The sequence below is a fragment of the Perognathus longimembris genome, chromosome 25 (genome assembly GCF_023159225.1).
Source record: "Perognathus longimembris pacificus isolate PPM17 chromosome 25, ASM2315922v1, whole genome shotgun sequence".
NCBI lineage: Eukaryota > Metazoa > Chordata > Mammalia > Rodentia > Heteromyidae > Perognathus > Perognathus longimembris.
The window spans coordinates 15,512,412-15,525,468 of NC_063185.1; the positions used below are offsets into that span (position 1 = coordinate 15,512,412).

The following is a 13,057-nucleotide window of genomic DNA, read 5'->3' on the forward strand; positions in this document are numbered from 1 at the left end:
ATGGAAACTCCACTCCTCCTTTGCATCCCCAACAGTTGCACCCGGTCTAACGCTCTCTGCTCTCACCGCTTTGAAATTCTTAGTAGTGATTGAACAAGGAGTTTGCAGTCTCATCTGTCCCCCCAGTCCTGGGGCTGGATGTCCTGGTGAGCAGGGACCTTGCTCTTTGGTGGTGGTGACAGGAAGGCTAGGCAAGTAGGGACTCTGGGGAGGAGAAAAGCATGGAGCTGGCGTAGGGGGTCAGCGAGGGCTTCCTGAAAGGGCAGTACACCCCTGCCCCATCTCACCTGCCGTCCTCTCTCCCCTTGGTCAGGCTTATCCACCTCATTCCCCATCGACGGCACCTTCTTCAACAGCTGGCTGGCACAATCAGTCCAGATCACAGCGGAAGACATGGCCATGAGCGAATGGTCCCTCAACAATGGGCACCGCGAAGACCCTGCCCCAGGGCTGCTGTCGGAGGAACTCCTGCAGGACGAGGAGACCCTGCTCAGCTTCATGAGGGACCCCTCACTGCGACCTGGCGACCCTGCCCGGAAGGCTCGAGGCCGTACCCGTCTGCCCTCTAAGAAGAAACCCCCACCACCGCAGGAGGGGCCTGGTTCACTGACCACTTCAGACAAGCACCCCAAGAAGCCTTGGGGCCAGGATGCAAGCAATGGCAAGGGAGGGCAAGGGCCCCCCGCTACCCGGAAGCCACCACGGCGGATATCTTCCCACTTACCATCCAGCCCTACAGCTGGGGACTGTCCTGTCCCAGCAGTCCTGGAAAGCCCCCCGCCTCTGGCCCCGGGGACTCCGGATGAGGCAGTCCCAATGGCTGCTGACTCGAATGTCCAAGTGCCTGGCCCTATGGTGAGCCCCAAGTCCTTGGGCCGGCTCCGGCCACCCCGTGAGAGCAAGGTCACTCGGCGATCACTGGGTGCCAGGCCCGATTCTGGGACAGGACCACCTACACCTGTGGCGGAGAGGCCAAAGGTCAGCCTGCATTTTGACACCGAGGCTGATGGCTACTTCTCTGATGGGGAATTGAGCGACTCCGATGTAGAAGCAGAGGACAGTGGGGTACAGCGGGGCTCCAGGGAGTCAGGGGCTGAGGAGGTAGTCCGTATGGGGGTACTTGCCTCCTAACTTACCCCTACCCATATCCTGGGCCCTTCCCTCATCCCCCTAAAAGGCCTCAGCCTAATTACAACTGCCATTTCCAACTGCTGAGTGTCCCAGACCCCCCGACGCTGCCACACTGTTGTGGTTTTATTTTTAATATAGAGAGAGTTTTGAATTCCACACTGTTGTCTTTCCTCTGTGCTGGCCTAGGACATTAGGACTTCTTCCACGGCTCTGGTCACAGGGACTGTGCCAGGCCTTGTGCCACCCCTGTCCTGGCCCATGAGGCATTGCTGGGCTTCTGGCTAGGTGTAGGTAAGGTGAGGAAGAGCTCAGGACTCCTGCCCGCTGCCACTAGGTGACACAGACTGTCTTTGGGCATTATTTTCTGGCAGATGGGCCAGCCCAGGGCCTGCCCCGCCTTGCCCCCAAATTGCACTGGGGCCCACTTTTTTTTTGGGGGGGGGGGTCCTGCTGCATTCCATTGATCCCCAAGGAAGTATAAGTGTACCAGAGTCTACTCACTGTAAACAAGCACAACGAGTTTATAAGAGAAAGCACTGAGGGGGTGCAGGGGGCCCGACTGGTTCCTGACCAACCCGTATCATCTTAAGGCCTGCCCTCCCCCCCCCTTGCCACCCTCCCCTTCTTGCTGCTTTGCCCCTGCCAGTGCCCAGCCCAGCGGCTCTGGGAAGGATTCCCCAAGTCCTTCCTTAGCTGTTACCATTTACTCAGGGGACTCCCCACACAGCCAGCCACCCAGTGCAGGTGGAGGGCTACTCGGGAGGGCCAGTGCCCAGCCAGGGCTGGGGATGTGGGGCTCAGACCAGCCCGTTGCAGAGAATCACTCTGGGGGCTCCAACTTCCTTCCTTCCTTTGGGGCAGCCTCGGCTGAAGTCTGATCACTCCTCTGGAGCTGGCCAGACCAGACCATTGCCTTTTTCCAAATTACCTAGTTCTGTTAAGAGATGAGCTTCTTCCTCTGTTTCCTTCTGGAAACGTTTCCTTCCAACAAGCAGTGGGATCCCGGGGCCCAAGGCAGGCCAGTTTTGGCCTGCTGGGGCTAGTTGAAGTCTTGCAGGATGTTCCTATATTCCTCCATCCCTTTGGCGCCTTAACCCTCCTCCTCACCCCGCCCCCTCCTCTCTATCCGCGCCCCCCCCCCCCCTTTCCTGCCTCCAAATCCCAGGTTGTTGTTCTGGAGAGTTCAGTGGGGTGGCCCCAGGGTGATAGCTCAGGGAACAAATCACAAAAAGGAATTCCGTGAACTCTTTTTCTTTTCTTTTTCTTTTTTATCAAATGATTCCTGGGTCACTTCCACCACTGGTTTAAAAAAAAAAAAGTTAAAAAATTAAAAAAAAAAAAACAAAAACAAAAGCCAGAACTTCTCCAACTAGAAACCTTGGAAAAGTCCAGTGAAATCAGTCGAATCACTCTGTGGATGCCAAAGAATATTTTGACCATAATTCACAGCACAGTCTGGGCCCGACAACTTGTCACTTGGACTTGTTCTTTCGATGGAGTTTTTAAGCAACAAACGTACAGAAACAAGTCACAGCGCAACCCACGGAGGAGTGGAGGCCAGGTCTGAGCCCCAGGCCTGGGAGGAAGGGGCTTGCTGCTGCTGCTGCTGCTGCTGCTGGCCATTGGATTACAAACCCTGGGCTGGGCCACTGGGAGCGTTCCTATACTCTCTTTGAGACACACATACACCCCCCAGGCGGGAAGTGGGGAGGGGGGCGGGGGATCCTGACTGTGAAGCCCGCGTGGGAAGCTGTCTTGACACCTGTTCTCCCACGTGAATGTACAAAGAGCAAATCCGCGGAATAGGGAACGGCTTGGTCTCACCCTGACTGCAAAGCCGGTCAAAAGGTACGACAGTGGCATCGGATTCTTGACAGTTCACAGAACCAGATACAAAGATGATGACTTTTTTTTTTTTTTTTTCCTGTCAGTTCAGAGCATCAGACCCATCTGTCTGAGCTGAGTGGACTCTTAAGAGCATGGGGTAGGCTCCAAGGATCCTGGGCGCTTTAGGGGATGGCATGAGCTACCACGTAGACTTAGTCTGCCCGCCCGCCCGCCCGCCCGCCTTGGCAGTAGTGGTGTTGGCATCAGCGTCTCCACCCCGGTCTCTGTTTACTGCCTTCGAACAGACCTTCCTTCCCTCTGCTTTCAGTCACTATGGGTCACAGCCTTGTCCTCTGGCTTGCTTGGTCTGACCCTGTAGAGAGCAAAGGGGTGAGTTAAAGAACAACCAAACACCACCAGGGCTGGAGTGCCAACAAGGGCTCTGGATGCAGCTGTAGTGTCAGTGCTGGTCCGTCACCCCTTTGTGGTCCTGGGGCAGGGGCTGGGCTCTGGGTAGGGATGAAGGGATCTGGGCTCTTGCTTTGGATCTGGCCAAGCTCCAGGACCAAGCAGACAGGTAGATGGGCGGCTGGCCTGCTTCAGAAAGCCTCAGGATGCTGGTCTCTCTCCTCCTTTGGCCTATGTCCTGTTTAGACTCCAGGTGTCTATGAGACCAGAGTCCCTTCCCTTCCGGGCCAGTCTTCATCAGGCAGATGTCCACCACCTGCAGGAAGTCCTCCAGGCCACAAGGAGGATGAGGCTCTCTGTCTCCTCCTGCCCAGTTCCCTTCAGCCCTTCTCTGTTGGCCACTCGCCTCTTCCTGCCTCATCCACAGTGTAGCTGTGGCTTTGCCACCTCTGTGACTGTGGCAGGTTCCTTGTCCAGCCCAGGGGCAGATCTTTCTCTTGCCCACCTCTGCCCACCTTCACCGCCCCTCAGAGAGGTGGCCACCACTCTGTTAACTCATTCTGGCTGTTGTCTCCCATTCTTGCCCATCCTGACCACCTCCCGCCTCCTTCCCCGCCCCCCCTTCTCAAGGAAAGTATTTTTATGTATCGTAAGTGTATTTTGAAACAAGGAGAAGAAAGGTAGAAGATGCGTTTATTTTATTAAATGAGCTCTGACGATGGCAGTGGGTATAATGTCAAGGGCCTCCAAGTTTTGGAGAAACTACCTGGGGTATTGTGAGTATGGGCACAGACCAACCGGTTCAGGGGTATAACTGGAGACTTAGCTGCCCCCGTGGTAACTAATTCTGGCAACAGCTGGACTGGGCATTTCCTTGTTCACTGCCAGATGGGGCAAACCTCTGCCCATGCTCTGCAGAACATTCTGGATCCCTGTAGCAAGACCCCTGGGGGGAAAGCGCCTGGGCTCAGCCCTTGGCATGACTGGCCACATTGGCCAAAGAGCCCAGGCTGGAGTCAGACCTTTGGTTGTTCTTTAAAGCACTTCCTGTCACCTCCCTCAGAGACACAAAACCCTTTGTGGTCCAAATGGTTGCGGGGAGATAGGGAGGATGGTAGTGTTGGGGGGGGGGGGAATCTCATGAATGTCACAGGAGGAGACCCCTTCTGTCTTTGTTTCAAAGAAAGTGATGTGCCATTTGTTAATATACAAGAGAAATATTGAAAATATATTGAAAAGAGCAATTTTAAATTATTTTTGGCTTATGTTGCAATATTTATTTTCTTGTATTAGAAAAGATTCCTTTGTAGAGAAAAAAAATGTATTTTTCATTACTGCAGAAGACCTATTTCTCCTTTTTGTACATTGTTCTGTGTTGGCAACCCTCAACCAGCAATAGAATGTACGGCCGCCCCGTGCGGCCGGTGCCTCTGTGCCCTGCATGGTTCTTTGTTGCTGCTGCATAGCCCCCCCCCAGCCCATCCTGTCCTGCTCACTCTTGGGGGGGGCCTTCAGATGCTGACCCCCTGCCAGGGCCTGTGTCTGAGGACCCCCTCGACACTCCTCATGTGTTGGCAAATGCAGTTAATAAAGCGATGTTTTCTGTGCTGGCTGGTGTAAGGCTTTCTTGTATTGGGTGGGTAGGGGACCTTTCTCTTTTTTATGTTTTAAATTCTTATAAAGGTGATATACAGAGGGGTTATCGTTACCTATGTCGGGTAATGAGTACATTTCTTCCTGGATAGGCACTCCTTCCTTTGCTTTCTCCCACTTTTTCCTTCCCATCCCCACCCACAAGTTTTGTAGTTCATTTTCCACAGCATCTAGTGAATACTGTTGCTGCTGCTGCATTTGTTCACCCTTTGTCCCTCCATTTCTGTGCCCCCCCCTTTTGCCTGCCCAAAGACAGATAAATGAATGAAGAAGATGAAAATAAAGCCTGGCTGGCACCCATGGTTCACACCTGTCAGCCTAGCGACTCAGGAGGCTGAGATCTGAGGATTGTGATTCAAAGCCAGCCCCGGCAGGAAAGTGTATGAGATTGTAACCTCCAATTAGCCTCCAGAAAACCAGAAGTGGAGCTGTGGCTCAAAGTGGTAGAGCACTAGCCTTGAGTTAAAAGAGCCCCAGGACAGCTCCCAGGCCCCAAGTTCAAGCCTTTTAAATGAGTTAATTTCAAAATGATACAGAATGCAAGAGTAGAACAAAGAATAGACTGGCAGGATTTCTAGGCTGTGTTTACCTTCAATTTACAGCTGAATGGCTGACAAACTAGAGACTGAGTCACTGTAGAAGAAAAGTTGTTCCTAATGTTTGTAGGGTCCTAGACAAACACTTCATTCTACCTATAGGTGGCAGAGATGTCATGCAGGAAATCATCCAGATGGCTTTTTTTTTTTTTTTTTTTTTTTTGGCCAGTCCTGAGCCTTGGACTCAGGGCCTGAGCACTGTCCCTGGCTTCCTTTTTGCTCAAGGCTAGCACTCTGTCACTTGAGCCACAGCGCCACTTCTGGCCATTTTCTGTATATGTGGTGCTGGGGAATCGAACCCAGGGCCTCATGTATACGAGGCAAGCTCTCTCGCCACTAGGCCATATCCCCAGGCCCCATCCAGATGCTTAATGGGAATGGAATCAAGGGTCACCGTCATCGCAGGGACAAGGAGCCGCTTACTTTTGGCCAGATTTCTTTATTCCCCTGTGGTTGCTTCCCTGTGGCCTCCACTTCCAATTCCTTGAGTTTCTTCGGCACCTCCTTCTGTGTCTTGGAGGCCTTGTCTTCTCATCCATCTTGGTGGCCTGTTTCTTGGGCTGCTGCAGGGTCTTCTTGCCACCTTCGTGGTGGGACATGATGCCAGCTGTGCCTTCCCCCGGACCCTGCCTCATTTACTTTTTAATGGGGCTTGAACTCAAGGCCTTGTGCTCTTGTGTGTCTTATTCATGCATGCATGCATACATACATACATACATACATACATACATACATACATACATACATACATACATATTCTGAGTCTTGGGTTTTGAACTAATGGTATGAAACCATAAGTACATTTTAATGAAAACCAAGTTTAATATGTTGGGTTGGAAAGTAGTATTGGGGGAGTTGTTGAGTTTTTCTTTTCCTCAATAGCACTGGTTTCTTTGAACAAATATAAGAAAAGCTTTCTGCAGTTGCTTCCTTTATCAGAAAAGAATATGTAATACCCTGGTATATTTTCTCTGCATTCAGGAGCAGGGTGTGTGTGTGTGTGTGTGTGTGTGTGTGTGTGTGTGTGTGTGTGTGTGTGTGTGTGTGTGTTTTAATATTAGGCAATTTTGGGGGTCATTACTTAATCAGATCTACTTGTCTTTAACTGTTATATTGAAGGGACATTCTGATTTTCTTTTTCCAGTCCTGGGCCTGAACTCGGGGCCTGAGCACTGTCCCTGGCTTCCTTTTGCTCAAGGCTAGCACTCTACCACTTGAGCCACAGCACTACTTTCGGCTTTTTCTATATATGTGGTGCTGAGGAATTGAACCCAGGGCTTCATGCATCCTAGGCAAGCACTCCACTGCTAAGCCACATTCCCAGCCCTGTCCTGAATTTTTTCTGTGTTTATAAACATAAAACAATTACATAGGGCTGGGAATATGGCCTAATGGCAAGAGCGCTTGCCTCGTATACATGAAGCCCTGGGTTCAATTCCCCAGCACCACATATACAGAAAACGGCCAGAAGTGGCGCTGTGGCTCAAGTGGCAGAGTGCTAAATGAGCCAAAAGAAGCCAGGGACAGTGCTCAGGCCGAGTCCAAGCCCCAGGACTGGCAAAAAAAAAAATAAAAAAAAATTACATAGGTAGTTTTGGTTTTGGAGATTTTGCTTGTTTAGAGGTGTTGGGCATCAGACCCAGAGCTTTGCATATGTAGGCAAATGATGTATCACTGAGTTACATCCTTGGCTCTTTTTTTTTTTGCCAGTTCTAGGGCTTGGACTCAGGGCCTGAGCACTGTCCCTGGCTTCTTTTTGCTCAAGGCCAGCACTCTACCAATTGAGCCAGTGCCCTTTCTGGCTTTTTCTATATACATGGTGCTAAGGAATCGAACCCAGGGTTCATGTATGAGAGGTAAGCACTCTACCACTAGGCCACATTCCCAGCCCTCCCTGGCTCTTTTTTCAACTTTTTGTTGTTTTTTTGAGACAGGGTCACGAGGCAGCTCAGGCTGGCCTTGAACTTACTAGATAGCCAGGCTGGCCTCAAACTTTAGACCCTGCTGCCTTTGCCATAGATATATGTAAATGCAATGCAATAGGTATGCAGAATTTCCCAAAAGGACAAAATGTGTCGCTCCTAACAACTTCCCTCACCCAGACGAGAAAACTAAGACAAATTTTGATTTCCTTTCATTAAAAGTTTCTGCAGTGAAGACTCAGTTCATGGAAATGTAAAATCAGCTGGTTAGCGATTTTGACTAGGCCCTGCTGGCCTAAATGGAGGAGCAAAATTTTATAAGGATTGGCCTGCATGCTTTTTCTGTACCTTAACTCATTCCTTACATGTAGGCTCATTTTTTTTTTGTTTTTTGGCCAGTCCTGGGGCTTGGACTCAGGGCCTGAGCACTGTCCCTGGCTTCTTCTTGCTCAAGGCTAGCACTCTGCCACTTGAGCCACAGCACCACTTCTGGCCATTTTCTGTATATGTGGTGCTGGGGAATCAAACCCAGGGCCTCATGTATACGAGGCAAGCACTCTTGCCACTAGGCCATATCCCCAGCCCCTAGGCTCAAATTTTTTAAGCATTGGGTTAATGGTTCCACAAAAGCCAGAAAAACAACTTTGTAGTGATCAGAATGTTACCCAACTGCATATTGTTTATTTTTTTTAAACAATGGTGAAAAGTGGTCAATAAATAGTTTTATATAAAAATAGTCTCAGATGTGAGCCACCAGTGCCTGGTTCCTAAGAGGTGAGCACTTTACCATTAGGCCATGTTCCCAGCCCCTTGGGTGGCCTTTTTTTAATCAAGACTGGCATTCTGCCCCTTGAGTTACACCTCCACTGCTGGCTTTTTAGAGATAAGAGGTGCATATCTTAATTGGCCAGCAAAATGAGTCAGCCTTTATTTCCCTTTCTCCCAAACCTGCTCTTGTTATTCTAATTGGCATCTGGGGAGCCGAAGTTTCAGTAACAAACTGGAGATCCAGATAGAATCTGGGGGGGTCCTCACCCCAAACTGCTAGATTATGACCACCAGTCTAAACTCTTTGCATTCCGTAGCTTCCTAGAGCCTACCAGTTCACGCTAAGGATTTGATTTAGTGGAAAACGTGCTGGGCACTGACTACCAAGAGGTGAGAGGTTTGTAGAAGGCTCCCAGGGGAAAATTTGAGAACACCCCAGCACCTACAGTGCTAGCTTTGAGCAAAAAACTCAAGGACAGCACCCAGGTGCTAAGTGCAAGCCTCAAGTCCCTGGACTGGAAGAAGAAAAAAAAAAAGGATAAAGAACAAGAAAAAAGGAAGCAAAACAATCGGGTAGCTGTGGCTATGTGGTTTTATTTCTCATTGGTCTTTGTGAACGCTTTTGTGTACCCGTGCACGTGCCAATCCTGGGGCTTGAACTCAGGGCCTGGGCACTGTCCCTAGCATTTTGTACTCAAGGCTAACACTCTGCTACTTGACCCACAGCTCCAGTTCTGGGGAGGAGGGGGTGGTAGTTACTTGGAGATAGGAGCCACAGCGCTTCTTCTGGCTTTTTTGGAGTAGTTTATTGGAGATAAAAAGTCTTACAGCCTTTCCTGCCCAGGCTGGCTTCAAACTGTAGTCCTCAGATCTCAGCCTCCTGAGTAGCTACGATTACAGGTGTGAGCCACCAGTGCCAGCTCCTCCTCACCTTTGGTGTTTTAGGGTTTGAGTCGATGTCTCTATTCTCACCTCTTGGTTAAGAAGTCATTAGGAGGTCTAGAGAAAAGCAAATTGACTTTCCCTCTCTCCTGGGACCAAGTTTGGAACACTGAGTGGCCAGAAGTCCCTCTGTAGGTAAAGGATAGAAGGATAGGCAAAATAGTTGGGTGCTTCTCTGCTGCTAGGCGCTCCATGGTACAAGGACATAGTTCTAACAGCTTCCAAACAAAGCTGTTTTCATTCCCCACTGCCTCCAGCAGGGGCCCCAGAGCCATTTAGAGAAGCCTCTGAGGTTCCCTCTCCCCTAGCTTGCATTTGAGGACAGACTCAGGGCTGCTGAGTCCTCTGTCAGCCCCCTCAGTCGGGTGGCCATGGACCCCTTCCTGGGCTGCTCCGTGCCTGGAGAAGCAGTGCCTTCACTTTTCCCATTGATGTGCATGCAGCTCTCTGCCCACCATCCTCCTGCCAGTGCAGGGCTGGGCAAATTAGGGGGCGGGGTTACTTGTGGCCAAGGTTTCTCTTTTTCTTCCTTTATGTCACTAAAAACCTTATGTTAGGCAGAAAAGCTAGCCTTGAGCAGAAAAGTGCAGACACAGTGCCCAGGCCCTGAGTTCAAACCCCGTGACCAACATCAACAACAGCAAAATAACCCCAAACCACAATTGCTTTATTTTTCAATAGTAGCAACTTATTTAAAGTAACCTTTATGTTATTCTCCATAGGAACCCAGAGTAAAAATCCTTATGCCAAGGTAAGGCTGTATGTGTGCGTGCATGTGCGCATGCGTGTGTATACGCGCATGCGTGTGTGCGTGTAAGTTCTCGGGCTTGAACTTGGGGTCTCATACTCTTGTTCAACTTTTTTGTTCATGGCTAATGTTCCACCCCTTGAACCACACTTCCAGATTCTGCTGGTAAAGGGAGATGGGAGTGTTAGGGACTTTTCTCCCATGGCTAGCTTCAAACTGAGATCCTTGTTGATCCATGAACCGTCAGCTCCTGGCAAGGCTTATTTTGTAGACTAAATGAGATGCACAGAATTATTCTGCCTTGGCATCTAGTGTGAAATCAAGAGGCTTTATAAATATAGACCCTGACCTTTGTGAACTGAATCCCTGGTTCAGCCTGTATAAGAACCGTACAGAAATAGGGGCCTGTGTTCAGGATCTAGCTCATTTGTTTGGTGTTTTCAGACAGGCTTTTGCCAGCCCAAGCTGGCCTCAAACTCATGATCCCGCTCCTGTTCCGCCCCCCCCCCCCCCCAGCCCCGGCCGTGCTGGGACAAACTATGGTGCTTGAACTGCTTTGTTGGTTGATTTTGCGAGGATAGTGGATAGGACCCAGGGCTGCCCCACGCACTCTATGATGGAGCTGAATCTCTAGCTCAGGACTTGTTTTTTCTTTTTGCTAGTCCTAGGGTTTGAACTCAGGGTCTGAGCAATGTCCCTGAGCTTTGTGCTCAAGGCTAGCGCACTATCACTTGAGCCACAGTACCACTTCTGGCTTTTTTAATGAGTTTATTGGAGATAAGAGACTCTTGGACTTTCCTGCCTGTGCTGGCTTCGAACCGTGATCCTCAGATCTCAGCCTCCTGAGAAGCGAGGATGACAGCTTGAGCCACCAGCAGCCGACTTAAGACTTGTGTTTCATATCAGATTTCTGTACTGTTGTTCCCACGCTCCAATAAAGAGGATGGGGCCATTACCTCAATATCTCTATTTATATAATTTCCTAGAAATTCTTCCAACAAGGTACTTTATACACCTGGCATTGAAGATTGGTTAAATTCAAGAAAATGAGTTAGACTTTATTATTAGCATTGGCCTTTCCAGTGCATTCACTATTTCTACTGAGTAAATGACTACGTTGGTGGGTCAAATTATAACTGTGGAGATTATGTGATGATGTTGGAAAAAACTCATTCCTACTACTAGCAGTGCATGGATGGGGAGGTTAAAGGGACATCTGTAAAAAGGATCTAGATTAGGATTTAAGTGTCAAAAGTAGCTTCATTTGCTAGGATATGGCTCAGTGGTACAGTGTATGTTGAACATGCAGAAAGTCCTGGGTTCAATCCCAAGTACCACACACACACACAAAAAAATAGTTTGAGAAAATCCTGAGAATCAACTGGGCACTGGTGGCTCACACCTGTAATCCTAGCTCCTCAGGAGGCTGAGATATCAGGAGCATGGTTCAAAGACAGGCCAGGCAGCAAAGTTGGTGAGACTCTTCTCGGTAATTAACCAGCAAAAGGTCAGAAGTGGCGCTGTGGCTCAAGTGGCAGAGGGCTAGCCTTGGGTGAAAAAGCTAAGGGACAGTGCCCACATCCAAACTCAGGGTCCAATCCTGGCACACACAGATGTAAAAAATCTGATGAGGATTCAGATTCCTGCCCCCACTTTTACCCCCGATCACCTATTCAGTCTCCAGTAAGAATTCTCCCCGCCTCCATCCACCAGGAGATTTCTGGGTATGATGTAGATAAAACTTAAACTTCTAGCCAGGTGCTGGAGGCTCATGCCTGTAATCCTAGTTACTCAGGAGACTGAGATTTGAAGATCTTGTTTTGAAGGCAGCCTGAGGAAGAAAATGCCAAGAGATTCTGATCTCCAATTAACCACAAAAAAAGCCAGAAATGGAGCTCAAGACAGAGTACTAGCCTTGAGCAAAAGAGAAGAGACAGCTCCCAGGCCCCAAGCTCAAGCCCCAAAGCCAGCACAGAAAAGGAGAAAAAACCAAAACTCTTTTGCCTTTTGATATTCCAGCTGGGTCAGTTCTCCCTCAGTTTGTCACTAAGTTTTTACAGTCTTAGAAAATGGATAAGAATCCTTGTACAAAGGAAAGCTCTCCTATCCTTCTAATTTTCAGAGTCCAATTTTTTTTTTTTTTGGTCAGTTGTGAGGCTTGAACTCACAGCCTGGAGCTGTTTTACTCAAGGTTAGAGCTCTACCACTTTGAGCCACAGTTCTACTCCTGGCTTTTGAGTGGTTAGAGATGAGTCTCACAGACTTTCCTATCCAGACTGGCTTTGAATAATGATCCTCAGATCTCAGCCTCTTGAAGGGGCTAGGATTACAGGTGTGCACCACTACAGCCTGGCTGTCCAAGACATTTTTAATGAGAAAAATGAAAATTACAGTTGGGTAATAAAAATAGAATTGGAGCTGGAGGGTTGGATTGTAGTGCAGCCCATTGGGAGCCCTGGTTCTATACCCAGCACTAAAAACAAAACAAAACAAAAACCTCGGCAAAAAATGCAAGGGGACACTAGAGTTCTTCAAAGACCAGGTTAGCATTTTATTTTTCTATTCCTGACACTCAAATTCATAGGGAGTGAAAAGATCATATCATGTAATCAAAACAACATACAAACACAAGTCCAAAACATTTAACCATCTATTATTATAGCTGTTCTTTGTAAAACACACAAAGGTAAACAGAAACATCTTGGTATAAATTATGCTTTAACAATCTTGCATACACTGTAAAAACAATTAAAATTCACACTAAGGTGCTACGGCAAGTAGGGGTGTATGAAAGTGCAAACAGGGTTAGTGTTTAATAATTTAGTAGCAACTTACCACTTCAACGTACTCTGCATCCAGCCAAATCCTCAAACCATTTTCAAGGACCTAGGCTGCGTTCGCCCTAAGCACTTTTGCCTTAGTGGTGACTGCGCAGGCGTGGCCACAGGGCTCACACACCCACGTGCAGCTAAAAGATGGTGTCAAAAACTATAGACTCATCACCATCTTCTACCCCCCAGAATATTTAAAATGAGGGCTAGAGGTGTGGCTCAGCAGGAAGA

The 13,057-nt window shown here is 48.9% G+C and overlaps 2 protein-coding genes and 1 long non-coding RNA gene across 7 annotated transcripts in view; 1 reads left to right on the top strand and 2 right to left on the bottom strand.

Annotated features, from left to right (window-relative positions):
• Positions 1–399, bottom strand: part of LOC125341956 — a 24,966-nt gene extending 24,567 nt beyond the window's left edge. The window contains exon 1 of the long non-coding RNA XR_007209114.1: positions 272–399. This is a non-coding gene — a long non-coding RNA (uncharacterized LOC125341956). The remainder of the gene's footprint in view (positions 1–271) is intronic.
• Positions 1–4,973, top strand: part of Jade2 (jade family PHD finger 2) — a 52,501-nt gene extending 47,528 nt beyond the window's left edge. For all 5 annotated transcript variants that reach the window (XM_048334086.1, XM_048334087.1, XM_048334083.1 and 2 more), the window contains exon 13: positions 314–4,973. In XM_048334086.1, the coding sequence (XP_048190043.1) occupies positions 314–1,131 (818 nt within the window). In that variant the 3' untranslated portion in view covers positions 1,132–4,973. The remainder of the gene's footprint in view (positions 1–313) is intronic.
• Positions 2,692–13,057, bottom strand: part of Sar1b (secretion associated Ras related GTPase 1B) — a 35,252-nt gene continuing 24,886 nt past the window's right edge. The window contains exon 8 of the mRNA XM_048334089.1: positions 2,692–2,711. The gene's annotated coding sequence lies outside the window, so the exon portion shown is untranslated. The remainder of the gene's footprint in view (positions 2,712–13,057) is intronic.